Source organism: Syngnathus typhle, linkage group LG2 (assembly GCF_033458585.1).
Source record: "Syngnathus typhle isolate RoL2023-S1 ecotype Sweden linkage group LG2, RoL_Styp_1.0, whole genome shotgun sequence".
Classification (NCBI taxonomy): domain Eukaryota; kingdom Metazoa; phylum Chordata; class Actinopteri; order Syngnathiformes; family Syngnathidae; genus Syngnathus; species Syngnathus typhle.
In genome coordinates this window covers 23,960,128-23,981,298 of record NC_083739.1, presented here as the reverse complement: position 1 = coordinate 23,981,298, position 21,171 = coordinate 23,960,128, and the positions used below count along the sequence as shown (strand labels likewise).

The 21,171-nt window shown below is 44.5% G+C and overlaps 1 protein-coding gene across 1 annotated transcript in view; it reads left to right on the top strand.

Moving 5' to 3' along the window:
• scn8aa (sodium channel, voltage gated, type VIII, alpha subunit a) overlaps positions 1–21,171 on the top strand; it is a 153,501-nt gene that overhangs the window by 58,931 nt on the left and 73,399 nt on the right. The window contains exons 6-9 of the mRNA XM_061272695.1: positions 8,056–8,147; positions 14,805–15,020; positions 15,277–15,340; positions 17,072–17,213. Coding sequence (XP_061128679.1) covers positions 8,056–8,147; positions 14,805–15,020; positions 15,277–15,340; positions 17,072–17,213 — 514 coding nt within the window. The remainder of the gene's footprint in view (positions 1–8,055; positions 8,148–14,804; positions 15,021–15,276; positions 15,341–17,071; positions 17,214–21,171) is intronic.

Sequence of the window (21,171 nt, the reverse complement as noted above, 5' to 3'; positions counted from 1 at the left end):
CCCCTTTCACGTGCCTGCTCTGCTCACAACACAACATGCTGCGCACTGCTCCCGGAAAGAGGAAGCAAGCAACAATGAACTGGATTTCAAAATAAAGTCGGGTCTAATGTCCGAGGTCAAAAACGGGCGATATAGATCGATGTTTACGTTTAGCATCGATGCCAACAAATCGTAGAGCATTATATCGATTAATCGATGTGTATCGATGAATCGTTACACCCCTAGTCCACACAGACGAGTCGAGTTTGTCGTCCAGTGACACTACAAGATATTTACAGGTCTGCACTATCTCCACACAGTCTCCATTGATAGTCTGGCTCAGGATGAGGTCTGGGCCTCCAGAAATCCACCACCATTTCCCTGGACTTGGCGGTGTTTAGGTGCAGGTGGTTGGAGTCACACCAACTGGCAATGCGGCGGACCAGGCTTCTGTACTCCTCCTTCTCCCCCCTTCCGTCCCTAATACAGCCAAAAATTGCAGTGTCATCCGCAAACATCTGCACATACTATCTTCTTCTAGTTGTTCTATAATCTGGTGTATTTTTGGTCACCAGCGTGCCAGAGACATGCAATAGAACACTCCTGAATGCCTGTCGAGGTGTAGTTCATGTTACCAAATTCACAAACACGCTAAACTAGATTTGCCTTGGTACAAAAATGAAGATACGCCCACACAGGGATGCCTTTGCCTTAGTTTTTTCTGTCTCGGGTTTGTTCAATCTCTCTTTATTTTGCTTTTGTTTGCTAGTCGCTTGCCTATTTGATGGCAAGCGAGGGATTTTTATTTATTGATTTCTTTTTTTTGAGGTGGCTATTTTACCATAGTTTTAGCAAAGCTTCTAGGAAGTCTTTGGTCTTCGGTAAGCGTAACTATTACTGTGTCCAGAATTGCATGAGCTCTGATTGACACCTTGTCAGTTGTGAGGTTACGCATTGTGTCTCTGGTTGGTTGTTTTTCCTCGGGGGCAGTGTTTGTTTTAAAATCAAATTAGAGGTACAATCGGGCCAGAGAACACAGAGGACTGTCTGTTTTCACTGATCATTTCCCTAATGTACAGTGGTACCTCTACTTACAAATGCCTATAATTACGAACTTTGTGATTTCTTTTTTTACATTTATTTACAAACCAAATTTCGACTTCCGACCGGCCCCCCTCCCACCTGTCTCCTTTGCTCGGCCATTCCCTGATGTGTACAAGCATGCATACATACACACACGTGTGTGCGTGCGCGTGTGTGTGGGTGTGTGTGTGTGCGTGCGTGCTTGTATGCATGTGTGTATATATATATATATATATATATATATATATATATATATATATATATATATATATATATATATATATATTAAAAAAAATAATATATATATATATATATAAAAAGAGATACACAAGAGAAAGTGAAGCCAGGCGAATAAACAGGCTCTTCACAACCCAACCAGGAAAAGTGTACTCTCAATGGCAGGGTAACAACAGCAGAACGGACCCACCAAGGCTGGAGACTGTGCAATACTGGAAGGGCATATGGGAGAAGGACACATCACACAACAGTGAGGCACAATGGCTAGTCTCTCTAAGAGAAGACCACAGCAACCACCCTGAGCAGAACCCAGTTACCATCACTGTGGCAGACATCCAAGAGAGAGTCTCAGGTATGAAGAACTGGACAGCACCCGGGCCAGATATGATCCATGCCTACTGGATTAAGAAGCTCACTGCACTCCATGAGCGCCTAGCAGAACAAATGAACCAGCTACTAAAAGTTGGAACTCACCCCGAATGGTTAACTGAAGGACGCACAATCCTGATCCTGAAGGATCCCACAAAGGGTACAGTCCCATCCAACTATCGGCCAATAACCTGTCTCCCTACAACATGGAAGATCATGTCAGGCATCATAGCGGCTAAGATAAGTGTACACATGGCTCAATACATGAGCACAACACAGAAAGGCATAGGCAGCAATACCAGAGGAGCCAAACACCAGCTGCTGGTTGACGGAACAGTCGCCCGAGACTGCAAGACTTGACACACCAACCTGTGCACTGCCTGGATTGATTACAAGAAAGCCTACGACTCCATGCCACACTCATGGATCACTGAATGCTTGGAACTGTACAACATCAACAGGAACCTGAGAGCCTTCATTGCAAACTCGATGGGACTGTGGAAAACAACCCTTGAGGTCAATTACAAGCCAATTGCACAAGTCTCCATCAAATGTGGCATATACCAAGGAGATGCTCTGTCCCCACTGCTGTTCTGCATAGGTCTGAACCCCCTCAGCCAAATAATCAACAAGACTGGCTACGGATACCGACTCAAAAATGGGGCCACCATCAGTCACCTCCTATACATGGATGACATAAAGTTGTATGCCAAGAGCGAACGAGACATCGATTCACTGATCCACACAACCAGGATCTACAGCACAGACATTGGAATGTCATTCGGACTAGAGAAGTGCGGTCGCATGGTGACAAAGAGAGGGAAGGTAGTCCATACAGAAGGGGTCTCACTCCCAGAAGGAACAATAACAGACATTGAGGACAGCTACAAGTACCTTGGTATCCAACAAGCAAATGGCAACCTCGATGAAGCCACAAGGAGAGGAACCACAGCCAAATACCTACAACGAGTAAGGCAAGTCCTCAGAAGTCAGCTAAATGGCAAGAACAAGATCCGGGCAATAAACAGCTACGCCCTGCCAGTCATCAGATACCCTGCAGGAATAATAAGCTGGCCAAAGGAAGAGACGCAGACCACAGATGTCAAGACACGGAAGCTCCTAACCATGCACGGAGGGTTCCACCCTAAGTCCAGCACCCTGAGACTGTACACTAGCCGTAAAGAAGGAGGCCGAGGACTACTGAGTGTGAGAGCCACTGTTCGGGATGAAACAGCCAAGATCCATGAGTACATCAAGGAAAAGGCCCGAACGGATGACGTGCTCAGTGAATGTCTCAGACAATGGCAAAAAGAGGAAGAGTGGCTAGAGACACCATCATGGGAGGACAAACCCCTACATGGGATGTACCATCGGCAGATAAGTGAAGTGGCTGACATCAAGAAATCCTACCAATGGCTGGAAAAAGCTGGACTGAAGGACAGCACATAGGCACTCATCATGGCTGCACAGGAACAGGCTCTGAACACCAGCGCAATAGAGGCCAAGATCTACCACACCAGACAAGACCCAAGGTGTAGGCTGTGCAAAGAGGCCCCTGAGACAGTCCAGCACATAACAGCAGGGTGTAAGATGCTAGCAGGGAAAGCATACATGGAACGTCATAACCAAGTGGCTGGCATAGTGTACAGGAACATCTGTGCAGAGTATGGACTGGAAGCCCCAAGTTCAAAGTGGGAAGCACCCCCTAAGGTGGCAGAGAACGGGCGAGCCAAGATCCTGTGGGACTTCCAGATCCAGACTGACAAGATGGTGATGGCGAACCAACCGGACATTGTGGTGGTGGACAAACAGCAGAAGAAGGCCGTTGTAGTGGATGTAGCAATACCAAGCGATGGCAACATCAGGAAAAAAGAACTTGAGAAGCTAGAGAAATACCAGGGCCTCAAAGAAGAGCTTGAGAAGGCCTGGAAAGTGAAGGCCTCGGTGGTGCCCGTGGTCATTGGGGCACTTGGGGCAGTGACCCCCAAACTGGAGGAGTGGCTACAGCAGATTCCAGGAACAACATCAGACATCTCAGTCCAGAAGAGTGCAGTGCTAGGAACAGCCAAAATACTGCGCAGAACCCTCAAGCTCCCAGGCCTCTGGTAGAGGACCCGAGCTTGGAGTGGGAGACCACCCGCGGAGGGTGAGAGGGGAATTTTTTTTTTTTATATATATATATAAAAAAAAAAAAATATATATATATATATATATATATATATATATATATATATATATATCCATCTTCTTCCGCTTATCTGGGGTCGGGTCGCGGAGCCAGCAGCTTTAGGAGGGACTCCCAGACTTCCCTCTCCCCAGCCACTTCGTCCAGCTCATCCCGGGGGATCCCAAGATGTTCCTTAATTTGGAAAAAAAATCTGTGATATACTGAACCGCGATGTAGCGAGGGATATATAAGTATATATATATAGTATATATATATATATATATATATATATATATATATATATATATACCGTTTTTTTCCATGTATAATGCGCCCCCATGTATAATACGCACCCTAAAAATGGCATGTTGATGCTGGGAAAAAAGCCTGTACCCATGTATAATACGCACCCAAATTTTGACTCCTACTTAAGTCCGTAAATGTAAAATTATTTCAGAAAAAAGATCATCTTTGGGAACAACCGGATGTTATTCTGCCGGTCAGTATCACTGCGCATGCGCTAGCAAACTCGATAGCAAAGAAATGTTTCGGATTTGTGTAGGGTACATTGTGACAGCAAACGAGCAGGTGATCGAGCAAGCGTCTGATACGACAGCATTGTGTTTGTATGGAGCGTGTTTGAAGTGAACAGCAGAGAAGAAAGGAACAAGGCAAAGTGTTGTGAAATAAAATATTACCTGTAATACGCATTTATGTTTAGAACTGAACTCTCGCTCTTTATATAGCTGATGTGTCTTGCGCATCTGTTCTGCGCATCTGTAATGGCGGCCTCCGTATGATATCCGGTTTGCGATGAAGATTAAAAACCAAACAATATTTGACAATAACACACCATCAAGGATTGCACCATCGCATCAAACGATGTGTCGTCAATTATGAATTTTACTGACTAAGTGTGTTGGGCAGGATGGCTGAATGCGATGCGCGATTGACAACAAACAAGAAGAAAGGTGATTTCAAGTTTTATTTCGAGGGAGATTTGTCATGTCTCGTCCCCAGTTTTGCTATGTGTCTAGGTTGCCATAGTTTCTGCTCGCGTCGCCCCTCCCTTCCTGTGTCACCTCAATCAATGTAACGTGTTTTGTATTTAAGTCCTGTCTGCCCCTCGCTCACCGTCGGATCATTGCATGTGTTACTGTCATGATGTCTGTTTGGTTTCTGTTCCTGTCTTTGGTAATGCCACGCTGTCTTTTTGTTCCACGTCTTTGTCGGTCAGTCCTGCTGTTGGTTTTGTTGTACCATGATTTTCTTAAAAAAAAAAAAAAACAACTTGTACCCATGTATAATGCGCACCCCAGATTTTAGGACAATAAATTAGTTAAATTTCGCGCATTATACACGGGAAAAAATGGTACATATTTTACAGCGAGGGATGAGCACAGACAATGAACATAGTTTTGTTTTTGGCCCGCCATTGCGCAGAATGTCATGTGACACATTCCTTGAAGCTGATTGGATGGCACGAGGCGTAGCGAGTCAAGTTAGTCCGTAGAGAGGTAGAAGTGTTTTATTGTGGCGCATCGAGCATCCTAAGCAGCATTCCGTATTGGCCTGAATATAAGACGACCCTGATTTTTATTTTTATTCTTCGTGACAGGGGTTCGCTTTGGCCTGGGGAGTTAAGTTCAGCATTCGCTTTAAAGATATCTGGCGCTATCTAGCGTTGTGAATGGGTATAATGTCTAGACCCCGAATATAAGACGACCCCACTTTTTCAGTCTTATTTCAATGCAAAAATCACCTTCTTATATTTGGGCCAATACGGTAAGTCGGTACTACATTTCACTGTTAGTAACTGTACCTGCGTTATAACAATTAACATAGACATAACATAACATTGACTGTAAATCCACTTCTGACAGCGTTAGTCCCAACACTGAGGAACAGTGTTTAAAGCGATGGTTGCTTTTGCTCAGTCATCTGTATGTCTTAGCTTCAAACCTTCAAAGACATCCTGCTAAAATGTCCTCATTTAAGAGTTAGGTAATATCTCTTCAGAGTGGAAACGTCTCATTGAGGTGGATGTTAGCGTAAGGTCGATTGGAGGCATGTCTGGTGGGGTACATTATGGTTGATTGTGCATTTTGTACTCTCTCTGCATGAGCTTAGAGTGGTGCCTTGACTTCTGAATTTACCGTTTTTTTCCGTGTATAATGCGCCCCCATGTATAATGCGCACCCTAAAAATGGCATGTTGATGCTGGAAAAGAGCCTGTACCCATGTATAATACGCACCCAATTTTTTTTAAAAAACTTTTAAAATATTTTTTTAATTTTTTTTTTTTTTTTTTAAGTCCCAATGATCGTCACACACGCAGGGAGGCAATGGGTCCCATTTTTATAGTCTTTGGTATGGTCTTAAATAGGCTGGATGTATTTTTTTTGTTGGCGTTGATTTCTCCGAGTGCCCGTAAAGGCACCACCGCGATCCGTGCGCACATGTGAAAAAGGCGTGCGGACGTGAAAAAGGCGGCTCTGTATGGGAGAGACGTTGAAGAGGAATAAAAACAAACACCCTTGGAAACCAAAACTTGCCCCTCGTCATGACTCGGAGCCGCAACAAATTTCGGATTTGTGTAGGGTACATTGTGACAGACAGCAAACAAGCAGGTGATCGAGCAAGCCTTGTCTGATACCAGAGCATTGTGTTCGTATGGAGCGTGTTTGAAGTGAACAGCAGAGACGAAAGGAACAAGGCAAAGTGTTGTGAAATAAAATATTACCTGTAATACGCATTTTGTTATTTGCTGATTGAAACTGCTAATTAAACTGTGAATTGAAACTAATAGGAAGAAAACAACTCTCGCTCTTTATATAGCTGACGTGTCTTGCGCATCCGTTCTGCGCATGGGATCCATAGTGCGCATGCGCAGTTATACTGCCTCCGTATGACGTCCGGTCCGCGATGAAGATTTAAAAACAAACAATATTTGACAATAACGCACCATCAAGGATTGCACCATCGCATCAAACGATGTGTCGTCAATTATGAATTTTACTGACTAAGTGTGTTGGGCAGGATGGCTGAATGCGATGCGCGATTGACAACAAACAAGAAGAAAGGTGATTTCAAGTTTTATTTCGAGGGAGATTTGTCATGTCTCGTCCCCAGTTTTGCTATGTGTCTAGGTTGCCATAGTTTCTGTTCGCGTCGCCCCTCTCTTCCTGTGTCACCTCAATCGATGTAACGTGTTTTGTATTTAAGTCTTGTCTGCCCCTCGCTCACCGTCGGATCATTGCATGTGTTACTGTCATGATGTCTGTTTGGTTTCTGTTCGTGTCTTTGGTAATGTCACCTTGTCTTTTTGTTCCACGACTTTGTCGGTCAGTCCTGTTGTTGGTTTTGTTGTACCATGACTTTCTTAAAAAAAAAAAAAATTTAAAAAAAAAAATAAATAAAAATTAAAAAATGTTTGGACCCATGTATAATGCGCACCCCAGATTTTAGGACAATAAATTAGTTAAATTTTGCGCATTATACACGGAAAAAAACGGTAATTTGTTCCATGACCATGCTCGTAACTGAAAATGCTGTCTCTCAAATCATCTTTTCCCATTGAAAGGAATGGGAATGCCGTTTATTCGCTCCTGTGACTGACTTAAAAAATATAAACTTAATGATGAGACACAGAAGAAGATCATAGTTACTAGTTACTTTCATTTTTCACAAAGGGTTAAGAATACATACGTATATGCCGGTGAGTATTGTTTTATGGTCCTTCTGTATGCATTCCTCCTGATTGTGTTCAAGATTTTCTTGTATTTCGAACAACTCGTAAGTGGAAGTATCACTGCATTGCTGTTGATCCTATCACCTGTACAGTTTCCCTGTGCTCATGTGTGCACATGAAAATAATCCGCTGTTGTAACTGTGGTTTGATCCTGCAGGTATATAACAGAGTTTGTAAACCTAGGCAATGTCTCAGCTCTGCGCACGTTCAGAGTGTTGAGGGCATTGAAAACAATTTCTGTCATTCCAGGTAAGACAGGATTGGGCTGGGTGGTGCCTGGGGGGGGGGGGGGGGGCGGGGTCTGTGTTAGGTGTGTGTGTCCTCCTTTCTTTCCCTTCCACCCTTCTCCTCCATAGACAGGGTCTGTGAGTGGCGTCGTTCTTCCTCCTGGTGCGCTGGTGTTGTGCTCTTGCCGTGTTTGGTTTTGGTCATCGTGTGTGTTCTGTGTGTGATCCTTCCCCTGTTCCAGATATATAACAGAGTTTGTGGACCTGGGCAATGTATCTGCGCTGAGAACATTCAGAGTTCTCCGAGCTTTGAAAACTATCTCGGTCATTCCAGGTGAGACTCCGTTTAAACACTAAGGCTGATCCTCCCACCCATTCTTTTCTACTCACAATGATTATGGTTATGATTTCCAAGCAGCAGCAAACCAATTGGAGAGAGACATTTTTTAGTTCTTTTTATTCTCCAAAATTATCAAAAATGGTACTAATACATTTTTGATAGGCTTTGCAGTCTCCTCTAGGGCCTTCCAATGTATCTGCACTCTTCCCCTGCCCCAATAGCACTCTCATTATGAGGCTGGTTTTCACTGCAGCTGTGACCCAACCTCCACCAACCCCACCTCCACCCCTCCTTAATAAGCAGATGCCTTTTCTCCAACTCTTAACACAGTTGTTGCGTGTTTAGTTTTTTTCCAAAAATCAGTTAGTCTATCTGAATAATAATAATCTCTCAAATTGACCCAAAAAAGTACAATTGCAATAAGTCACTCAGTAATGTTGTTGCACATAAAAACTAAAAAGGATCATCATCTCCCCTCATAAACCCAAGTTCTTAATATATGAAGACTGCCAAGCCTAGTTTGTCAACATATCTTATGCTGCATGATGCTTCTCAGTCACTTGCTTTTCTAATCTTAATCTACTGAGAGCTTGGCTGACAAACGGCACTGACAGTTTAATTTTTCCTCCTTTTTGTTTGGTTTTTAGTTTCTTGATTGATTCCCCTTCCCTCTGGTCTATGCAACCCAGAAAGAAAAATAATCAGTGCGCTCAGTGGTACAGGGTTGCAGATGCAATGCATGAACAACATTTTGATATTCATCAGTAACTCTGAGCCAAAATTTTATGTCAGTCAATGGACGTTGTTGAGCAGATGTCATGCGTCCTGTGGACAGCCTCACTTATGCAAGACTTTTTTTTCTTCAATTTATATACCATAGGTAACAGATAGTTTATTGATTTTGGTAAAAGAAAGCATACGCAAAGAAAACCCACAATATCAAAGTGGTACAATATTGTGTGTTTTATTCACTAAAGTAAGTATTTGGTCCCTAGGTTTAACTCGTATACAGTAAGTTTAGTACTTGGTGCAGAAACACTTGTTGGCAAACTATATACTTGTAGTTGTTTCACCAAGTTTGCACATTAGGAATTTTAACTCTTGGTTTCTGCTTGAAAATTGCAAGCTTGCCTTTACTGCTATTCTATTGGATTGAGGATTAGAGTCTGGGCCACTCTATGACATTATGCTCGTTAATTCGTTGCCCTGGCAATATGTCTCGGCTCATCAAAATTCTGGATCTCGATCTTGAGCTCGCTAAGGAAAGGAAGATTTTATCCAAGATTTGACAGTTCATGGCTGCTTTCATTGGCCACTCAATGCGGTGAAGTTGTGTTCCTGTAAGCATAATGTTTCCACCTCTTTGATATTAATTTACGTATATCAACCATTAAACTGTTGATGTTTTTGTTCCAATTGTGCATGGATCAATTAGAATTAGGGAATCACTTAAGTCAGGAGCCAATCCAAGTTGTTGAATTTTAAAGTATGAATTATTCAGTACCTAGTAATTAGCACAATTCAGAACACTCCAAACATTCTTGAAGTTTCCTCATATCCAAACTTCAGAGAAAAAAATTACATCCAGTGTTACTTTTTGAATCAATGTGCCGAGGCATTTGCTATTGCGGTGCATTCTGGGACTCGGATGTAACTGCGGTGAGTGCAGTACACATTATACAGGGTGTCCATAAAGTCTCTTTACAACGTTAAGTGTTTTTTTTTTTTTTTTTTACAAGCATTTGCTAAGATATCAGAACCACATTTGTTGTATTGTAATTAGTCCATCCGTCCATCCTCTTCCACTTATCCGGGGTCGGGTCGTGGGGGCAGCAGCTTTAGGAGGGACTCCCAGACTTCCCTCTCCCCAGCCACTTCATCCAGCTCATCCCGGGGGATCCCAAGGCATTCGCAGGCCAGCCGAGAGTCATAGTATCTCCAGCGCGTCCTGGGTCGTCCACGAGGTCTCCTACCGGTGGGACATGCCCGGAACACCTCCCCAGGAAGGCGTCCAGGAAGCATCCTGATGAGATGCCCGAGCCACCTCATCTGGCTCCTCTCAACGTGGAGGAGCAGCAGCTCTACTCCGAGTCAAAGTCAAAGTCAGCTTTATTGTCAATCTCTCCACATGTCACAACACACAAAGAGACCGAAATTACGTTTTTCTCTATCCCACGGTGACGAGACACATAACACGATAGACATACAAGTACGCGACACAATATAAAAACAAGAAGGCAAAAATTCAAACAATCAATAGTAAGAGTGATGAATAAATAATAAATAAACAGATAACACAATAAATAAGAGGAGCAAAACGGAGCCAGCAAGCATAGCGCAAAAGTAAAAAACATCATAAACAAAAAGGCACAAACAATAAATAATAAGAGTAATAATAAATAATAAATAAACAGATAACACAACAAATAAGAGCCAGTGTGCATACAGACAGTACAGACAGTAAAAGTACAGGACGCTACGCAGAACGGGGGAGCGAGTTCAGGATCCTAACAGCCTGGAGTATGAAGCTGTTTGAGAGTCTGGTGGTGCGGGAGCGCAGGCTTCTGTACCTCTTCCCAGAGGGCAGAAGCTCGAACAAAGAGTGAGCGGGGTGACTCACATCACTCACAATCGTGGTCGCCTTGCGGGTGAGATGGGAGGTGTAAATGTCCTTCAAGGAAGGGAGCGAAGCACCAGCAATCTTACCAGCCGTGTTCACTATGCGCTGCAGGGCCTTCAAGTTGTAGTCAGTGCAGCCGCCACCCCAAACAGCAATACAGCTGGAGAGGACGCTCTCAATGGTGCCGCGGTAAAATGCAGTCATGACGGCCGGAGGAGCGCTCGCTCGCCTGAGTTTCCGCAGGAAGTACAGGCGGCGCTGGGCTTTCTTTGCCAGTGATGCGGTGTTGGTGGACCAGGAGAGATCCTCACTGATGTGCACCCCCAGGAACTTGGCGCTGCTCACTCTCTCCACCACAGCACCGTCGATGGTCAGCGGCAGGTGTTGGGTGTGACCCTTCCGGAAGTCCACAACAATCTCCTTGGTCTTGTCGACGTTCAGCAGGAGGTTGTTGTCCCTGCACCACGTGGTCAGAAGGTCAACCTCCAGCCTGTATTGAGTCTCGTCTCCCTTGGTGATGAGACCCACCAGAGTCGTGTCGTCAGCAAACTTCACGATACGGTTGTCGCTGTAGGTTGCAGTGCAGTCATGCGTCAGGAGGGTGAAGAGCAGCGGACTGAGCACGCAGCCTTGGGGGGCCCCCGTGCTCAGCGTGATGCTGGCGGAGATTTTGTCGCCAACACGTACTACCTGTGGCCTCTGACAGAGGAAGTCCAGTAGCCAGTTGCAGAGATAGGTACTGAGGCCCAGCGCGTCAAGTTTGCTGATGAGGCGTTGTGGCACAATGGTGTTGAAGGCAGAACTGAAGTCCCTCCCGGAAGTCCCTTATCTCTAAGGGAGAGCCTGGACACCCTGCGGAGGAAACCCATTTCGGCCGCTTGTACCCGGGATCTCGTTCTTTTGGTAACGACCCATAGCTCATGACCATAGACCAGGGTAGGAGCGTAGATCGACCGGTAAATTGAGAGCTTTCCTTTTTGGCTCAGCTCTCTCTTCAGCACGGCGGACCTGTACAGAGTCCGCATTACTGCCGACGCTGCACCGATCCGCCTGTCGATCTCGCGCTCCATCCTGTCCTCACTCGTGACCCCAAGATACTTGAACTCCTCCACTTGGGGCAGGATCTCATCCCCCATCCAGAGAGGGCTTTCCACCCTTTTCCGACCAAAGAAAAGTACCTCGGATTTGGAGGTGCTGACCCTCATCCTGACCGCTTCACACTCGGCTGCGAACTGCCCTAGTGAGAGCTGGAGATCACGGCTTGAAGAAGCCAACAGCACCACGTCGTCTGCAAAAAGCAGAGACGCAATGCTGAGGTCCCCAAACCGGACACCCTCAATGCCTGGGTTGCGCCTAAAAATTCTGACCATAAAAGTCATGAACAGAATCGGTGACAAAGGGCAGCCATGGCGGAATCCAACCCTCACTGGGAACAATTGCCGGAAATGCGGACCAAAGTCTGGCATCGGTGATACAGGGACCGAACCGAAGCACCCTCCACAGAACTTCCCGAGGGACACGGTCAAATGACTTCTCCAAGTCCACAAAACACATATGGACTGGTTGAGCAAACTCCCATGCCCCCTCGAGGATCCTGCCGAGGGTGTAGAGCTGGTCCACTGTTCTCGCAATTGTTGGCCCCTCGGTGGAATAGGGATGTAAATGGTGTTTTAAAGGAGCTAGGAAAAAAAACTTTGACAACCACAATAAAACAAATTTGGTTACGATATCTCATTAACTGTCTTTGTACTAAATTCTTAAAATTGTAAAAAGTCTTTATGGACACCCTGCATTACTAAAACTGAAGTATAGACACAAATGTTGCAGTTCAAATATAAGAGCATCACTGTATAGGTATCTAATTTTTAGGAAATAATGTTAGAAAATACTATTTACTTGCATTTATCAAGCACCACTAAAGTGGTTCTCTGTACAGTACACCCATTAGTTATAATAGTCAAACCTCGGTTTTCGACCACAATCTGTTTGAGATTTCCCCATTACAAATAATGGAAAAAAAAATAATCCGTTCCAAGACTAAAAAAACGCCTTTTTTAAGCATTTTTTCATTTGCGCATTTTTGTCCGATCGCGCAACTGTAGCGCACTGCCGAACGCGCAACCGTAGCGGGCCGCCAAACGCGCAACTCCACCGTGCTGGTCGCATTATTGAGACAGAGCCGTTGCTGAAATTGAGAAAATATTTTTAAAGTCCTGATGTACTTTCCAAAATTTAAGTGGACCTCAGTGCGCACGGAGCTTAATTTGGTCCGATCGCGCAACCGCAGCGCGCCGGGCGCTCACTGTCGCATTGCTTTAAGAGCGTCTTTGTGTTTTAGGATGGCTTTACTGCTCCCACTTGCTTTCTTTGGAGACATGATTAGGGGTTAATACAATCCTCAAAATAAAGAAAATACAATAACGAATGGAGTCAGTCAGCATCTGGGCTGCGCGGTCGGGTTTTCTCGGGTCCTTTCGCCTCATCTCGCGACCTCCGAATTGTGTTCGACAACCGAAGCAAAAAAACCTGAGTTTTGTACTCACAACCTGCCCAAAACAAACAAACAAACAAATAAACAACCAAAGAAACAAACAAGCAACAAATTTTTGACCGAGTAAATTAGACAAATTAAAACTTTTTCTTTAATAATATGATTAGCCTACAAAAACCTAACTCCAGACTATGTGAAGCCAGTGACTATACCATAATATAAGAGGTATATAAGAGGTGAAGCCAGCCCTAATGCATGAAAAGAGGGTCATCCTGCTTCCATATCTAACTTCCTTCCTGCTGCCCCAGTGTGAATGTTGGCTACAGAGGATGCCAAGGTAATGTGACATTGTCATCAGTGTGGACGAGAGAGACTGCAGGGTGGCACAAAGATGACATAGTGACACCTACACCAGGCGGTCAAGCAAAGCAGCCACATGCCATGGCGCTGGCATTGAATTGCTACCTGTTCAGCCTTGGAGTTTAAATGACCTGCATGTGGTTCCCACCCCCAGCCCCCACCCCACCCCTGCCTGTGCTTCCGTCTCATGGCCCCTTGCTGTGCTTCCGTGCTTTCCTCTCACTTTTCTGCAGCCTTCCCCCTCTCTTTCACGCCATGCACGATTGGCAATGAAATGCAAACACCACTCAATTCTTCTGCTACGACCATTTTAAAAAGAGTGGGAAGGCTCTTTGATATTTCTTGTTTGATTTTGTTTATACAATTGTGTGTAACTTGTCATTATGATGATTAAAGATGTTTACAGATATAAATAAACATATAATCTATATTTAAACATAATTAAGACCTAAATTAAAACTGTATGTTCAGGATGCTCTTTTGCATAGAATGCATCCATCTTTGTTTGTTTAATTCTGTTAGTTTATATTCTTCTCCAAAGAGACAGTGTGTAGAATGTTTTTATTTTTCAATTTTCATTCTTTCTATTTCATTCTATCACATGAATTCAATATCTATATTTTTTTATATAATCATGAGTCTCGTAATCATTAATTATTTTACATGGGCCACACCTCATTGTACAGGACGCTAATACGTCTCACCGCCATCTTTCTGCTACGGATACTCAGACATTCACCCAATCACAAATTTGATGGTTAACTTGGAGGAAATACTAGATGTTGTTTGTGAAATATTTGGCATGCACCCGTTCTTAAGAAATTGGAGGTAGGCTTGTGAAAGTGTGGTCTCTCTGAAGTGTGTGCTTCAAAATGCAAGCACTTAAAATGTAGGTAATTGTGTTTTATTACCACTTGATGGCAAAATATTCTACACACTGTTTAAATTGCGAGATCATTGATATTGTTGGGACAGTACTTATATGATCATAACAAAATATCCTCAAAAGATCATGTATGATGCTATCGCTGTATCGTGAGATTATGACATCGCTGGCCAATATACTGAAAACAGTCTATTCCCACTAGTAGAAACAGTGTTGAAGGATTCACATCTGCCGAATGGGTCTCTTGTGCGTCATTGCTCTATGTGCTCTCTTTGCGTGGCTCCTCCCCCTCAGGCCTGAAAACCATCGTGGGTGCCCTCATCCAGTCGGTCAAGAAGCTTTCTGATGTGATGATCCTGACCGTCTTCTGCCTCAGTGTCTTTGCACTCATCGGTCTGCAGCTCTTTATGGGCAACCTGCGCCACAAGTGTGTCATTTGGCCCATCAACATAACCGAAAGCTACCCGGTCAATGGCAGCTTCGACTGGGATGCGTACATCATGAACAACAGTAAGTGGTAAAAGAGGGCAGGATTTGTGTCTGATGTCTCAGAGCTGCTGCAGTGGACTTAATGCATGTAACTCAACCAATGCGGCGTCACAGGAAAACAGTACGTCAATTTGGCACAAAAATAATTGATGTAAAATGAGCTGAACTGAAATTGCACCAAAGACCTGAATGAATTGATGGGCATTCAAGAAACAAATCGTAACTGTAATGCCTCAATGCACAACTCTTTTTTTGTTACTCTTTTTTTGTTCTTCAGCAAATTTCTACTTCCTGCCCGGCCAAATAGATGCTCTTCTCTGTGGGAACAGCTCAGACTCGGGGTGAGTGTCTGTACTTAGTCCTCCTTGATGTGCCTGCAATGAGCTCACCTTTAAGGTCCAAAACAATCAAAGTTGTATTTGGTAGATTCTTAAAGCAAAAATTCCATACTTATGAATGTCACATGAACAAACCAAGAAAACAAGTTTGGCTCAATACTTGAGCCCTGTGATGTCATTTTCAGTCAAAAGCAAATAGTATTTAGACTTGTGGGGGCACAAAGAAACACATTATTGTGAAGAGCATTTTTATCTTGACTTCCCCTTTAAAGGGATTTAAAGGAGTCACTTTGATTGGCCGTGAATGAAGTTGGCTGTGACCACTCTTACAGCGGCGCAGCCCTCCCTCTAGGACACAGGTGTCAGAGTCAAGGCCTGGGGGCAGGGTCCACCCTGCAACATCCCTTTATGTGGCCCGTGAAAGCAGATCGTGTCTGTCCACTTCCACGACGCTCACTAAAATCTGTACCAAAATGTTTGTCATGTGGAATAAATAACATTGATTTTTACATTATTTTTTATTTTTTCAGTGACAAACAGTAATCAGGGGTGTCAAACTCCTTTCCTCGGGGGCCGAATCCCTGCATGTTTTCCAAGTTTCCCTCGTTAAACACACCTGATTCAATTAATCAGGCTCCTGCTGAAAGTGAAGACGAACTGGTCATTTGAATCAGGTGTGTTTAACAAGGGAAACTTGGAAAACATGTAGGGATTCGGCCCCCAAGGAAAGGAGTTTGACACCCCTGCCTGAGTAACTGAACAAACTTCTATCTTTGACATTTGATTTCAAAGCAAGTAATCTATCATTTTTGTGTGTGTAATATATATAGAAAATGAATGGATGAAATATGCTACATCCACCACCCTGCACTCGCCTGTTATCAATATTGGGTCTAACTTTTGTTTTCGCAAAGATACGCCAAATTCCATGATGTGTTTAAGCCAGTGATGAAAATAGCCATAGAATTAAAATGTGAATTCTCAGTCCTTCATTCACAAAAAGCTGCTTGATACCAGCCGAAAGTCATATGAAGCCAATTTCAATTTACCAGAAACAAGAAGTAGACACCTACCAACAGATGTGGGTATCGACCATCAGTCCCTGAGTTTCCATCCCTGACCCACGTGGACCCCAGTCTGTCCCTCGTCAACGAGAGCCAATCGGCCTTGAGAACATAATTTTTACTTCCACACGCAGAAGCACAAGCAGACAGGCAGCCAAAGTAAAAAAATAATATTAACAAGACAAACCCAACACACACACGCACAGTGTGGTAATAAAAAAACAAAACAGGACATTGAGGTCTGCTGGACCACAAGGTATACAACTAAGTTTTATTTATTTATTTTTTGTCTATTTGCATGTCAGGTATGCATCAACTGCATGTGATGTGGTACCAGTAAATCCGTTCTCAACGGTGTTTGGCAGAATTGGACTGGGCATGGCTGAAATACTGATAAAAACTCAGGAATGGAAACTCGGGGGCGAAGGACGATGACCATCACTGTCTACCAAATTAGAAATGTTAAACATAACTTAACATTATATGGATAATCTTATTTTCAGACCCCTGTCATTCTTTCAGAATAAATGCAAAAAAAAGAGTCAATCCTTTAGTTGGCTGAGATGTTACAATCTGGCGAGGTGCACTACTGGTTTAAAACATTTCCAGCAACATATTTTGTACAACTCTTTGGGTGTCATTCTGAAGCCTTGCTGCCTGCCTCCCTCAGCCGTTGCCCGGAGGGATACACGTGTATGAAAGCTGGAAGAAATCCAAACTATGGTTACACCAGCTTCGACAGCTTTGGATGGGCCTTCCTGGCTCTTTTCCGCCTCATGACACAAGACTTTTGGGAAAACCTCTACATGCTGGTAATGTTGACTTGTTCACCCACTATGATGAATGCCCTGTCACACTAAGCAACACTCAATATACGTAAGTGTATATGTGTATGTGTGTATGTAAAAACTCTTGAATCTACGTATATATACACACATACACACACACACACTCAATGTAATGATAAATTGCTCAAGACAGCATTAACCTTAGTGTACAGCACAAGACGTAGCCCTAGGAAATCTGACGGGTAGCAATAGGTCATTTGATAGTAGTTAGAAATCAGGGCTGTGGACTCGGACTCGGGGACTCAGACTCGGTCGTACTCGGTCATTTTTGCTGGACTCAGACTCGGACTCGGTGTTGATTTTGACCGAGTCCGACAATAAAAAAAATACGTTCAATTTTATTTTCATCATGCTGCTGAGAATGCGCGTAGGAATACTGTCCACAGCCCTGCTTGCTTGTTATGAAGACAAATTTAGTTGTTGCGTGCGCGCCCGCGCCTGCCTGCCGTCGTGCGTGCACGTACAAGACCCACAATGCCCCGCGCGCAGCCAAGATGGAAGAACCCGGGAGCAGCGAGAGAACAATGTTTTGCCTCTAGATTTGGGGGGGAAACGGAGCGTAAGTTACGATCAATGCGGCCACGTTGAGTTGCACTTAGGCTAATGTTTACATTATGTACCAATGTCAAGGACGATTATGTCACCCATCTTATATCATTGTGTTTCGATAGTTGTGGGGTCGTCACTAATTATTTGTGTTTAGATAAATGTCTGAGCTATAATGGTGTAATTAATGATTAAAACTTGAAAGTATCTGTTTATTGTATTCGTTTATATGTTGAATAAAGACTAAGCAATCACATGAATTAACAGAAAAAATGGACAGCCGGACTCGGACTCGTGGTCAAGAGGCCGGACTCGGACTCGGTGCAAAAATCCGACCGAGTCCACAGCCCATTTAGAAATGCTATTGTGTAATTGTCACGGAAGGAATGTAGCAGGGTGACCAAATGCACCTAGGACCTGAGGGTTTATTGAGGGGAAAAAGGGAGTTGGAAGGGAGGATGAGGGGAACAAACCAACAGGAGAACCGGCATACTAACATTAACTCCGGGGGCAGAGGAACAGTGGCTCAGATATCTTGTCAGAATGCCACCTGAATTGTTGTGTTCCGGGTGTGTCCCACTGGGAGGGGGTCTGAGGATGACCAAGAACACTGTGGAGAGACTAATGTCTACTGTCTGGTCTGGGAAAGCCTCAGGATCTCTCAGGAGGAGATGAAGTGGCGAAGGAGAGGGAAATCTAGGTTTCTCTGCTTAAGCTGCTGCCCCATGACCTGGCTTCATATAAGTGCAAGAGAATGAATGAATGAATGAATGAATGAATGAATGAATATTGGGTATTGGGAGGGACTACCGTTTTTTTCCGTGTATAGTGCGCCCCCATGTATAGTACGCACCCCTAAAAATGGCATGCTGATGCTGGAAAAAAGCTTGTACCCATGTATAATACGCACCCAATTTTTATGAATTTTTTAAAAAAAATTTTTTAAGTCCCAATGATCGTCACACACGCAGGGAGGCAATGGGTCCCATTTTTATAGTCTTTGGTATGGTCTTAACTAGGCTGGATGTAATTTTTTTTGTTGGCGTTGATTTCTCCGACTGCCCGTAAACGCACCACCGCGCTCCGTGCGCATGGAGCGTGTTTGAAGTGAACAGCAGAGAAGAAAGGAACAAGGCAAAGTGTTGTGAAATAAAATATTACCTGTAATACGGATTTAGGTAGAGAACTGAACTCTCGCTCTTTATATAGCTGACGTGTCTTGCTCATCCGTTCTGCGCATCTGTAATGGCGGCCTCCGTATGATATCCGGTTTGCGTGTGTGCGAGAGCGAGAGAGAGAGAGGGAGAGAGCGCGAGAGAAAACACTCAACCGTAGCGCGCCGCCGACCGCCCAACTGCACCGCGCTGGTCGATTAGTGTGACAGAGCCGTCGCTGAAATTTAGAAGATATTTTTAAAGTCCTGATGTACTTTCTAAAATTTAAGTGGACCTCAGTGCGCACTGCGCAGGGAGCTTAATTTGGTGCGGTCGCGCAACCGCAGCGCGCCGGGCGCTCACTGTCGCATTGCTTAAAGAGCGCCTTTGTGTTTTAGGATGAACAGCAGAGACCAAAGGAACAAGGCAAAGTGTTGTGAAATAAAATATTACCTGTAATACGCATTTTGTTATTTGCTGATTGAAACTGCTAATTAAACTGTGAATTGAAACTAATAGGAAGAAAACAACTCTCGCTCTTTATATATAGCTGACGTGTCTTGCGCATCCGTTCTGTGCATTTTATTTCACAACACTTTGCCTTGTTCCTTTCTTCTCTGCTGTTCACTTCAAACACGCTCCATGCGACCGCAATGCTCTCGTATCAGACGCTTGCTCGATCACCTACCTGCTCGTTTGCTGTCCCGTGCGCGCACGAAGCGCGGTGGTGCGTTTATGGGCAGTCGGAGAAATCAACGCCAACAAAAAAAATTACATCCAGCCTAGTTAAGACCATACCAAAGACTATAAAAATGGGACCCATTGCCTCCCTGCGTGTGTGACGATCATTGGGACTTAAAAAAAAAAAAAAAAAAAATTTAAAAAAAAAAATTTTTTTTTTTTTTTTTTGTACCCATGTATAATGCGCACCCCAGATTTTAGGACAATAAATTAGTAAAATTTTGCGCACTATACACGGAAAAAAACGGTAATACCTTCACTATGAGCAGCTAAATTCTACAATTTAAATTCTACACTTAAATAAATCAATATAACTAGTAAAAACCCTAAAAATCATCAGTTGTGTTACAGGATTATGGATATTACTGTCACGACTCGTCCCCCGGTCATTCCATTATTGTGTATATGTTGGCATGGTTTCTGTTTGCGTCGCCCCTCCCCACCTGTGTCTGTGTCTCACAATCTATGTAATCGCCGTCACTTGCCTCTTGTTACCTGTCATGTATTTAAGTCCTGTCTGTGTGGCACACCCCTGTCGGATTGTTCTCGTCTTTCTGTCCTGTTAAGTCTTTGTCTGTTTCGGTTGGTTTCAGTTCGCTTCTGCGGGTTAGTCTGTCTGTTCCTCTGCCCCCAGAGTTAATGTTAGTTTCCCGGTTCTATAATGCTATGCTAACGCAGAGGAACAGAAAGACTAACTCGCAGAAGTGAACTGAAACCAACAGAAACTGACAGAGACTAGACAGGACAGGACAAAAAGACGAGAACAATGCAGCAGGGGAGTGCCACGCAGATAGGACTTAAATACATGACAGGTAACGAGAGGCAGGTGACAGCGATTACATAATGAGCAGACACAGGAGGGGAGGGGCAGCGCAAACAGAAACCATGGCAACATATACACAAAAATGGAATGGCTGAGGACGAGTCATGACAGTCCCCACAACAGGGGATGGCTCCCGACGTCCCAAAAAAACAACCCCCCAACGGTGTGCGTGGGGGGGCGGAAGCGCACCAGTCCCAATGACCCCCACTGGTCTGTGACAAAGTCTGAAGCGCGCACAGCGGCAAACGGAGAATCAGAACTGCACTCGGCGGCACACGGCGAGTCCGAACAGAGCTCGGCGGAAACCTGGGAAACAGAAATGCGCTCGGTGGAAACTCAGGAAACATAACTGCGCTCGGCGGAAACTCGGGAAACAGAACCGTGCTCTGCAGCAACTGAGGAAACAACCGCGCTCGGCGGCAAACGGAGCGTCAGAACGGAGCTTGGCAGCATAAGGAGAGTCAGAATGGCGCTCTGCGGCAACTGGGAGGCGGAGACGCATGCAGCAGCAGGAGTCACAGCTGCACACGGCGGCATACGGGAAGCCAGAGCCGCACGCACCAGCAGGAGACAGATGTGTGTTTCCGCAGTGGAAGCGGGGTCTCGGATGATAGCGGGCCCGGCATTGCTGGCACGAGGCCCGGCGATGCCGCGGGTC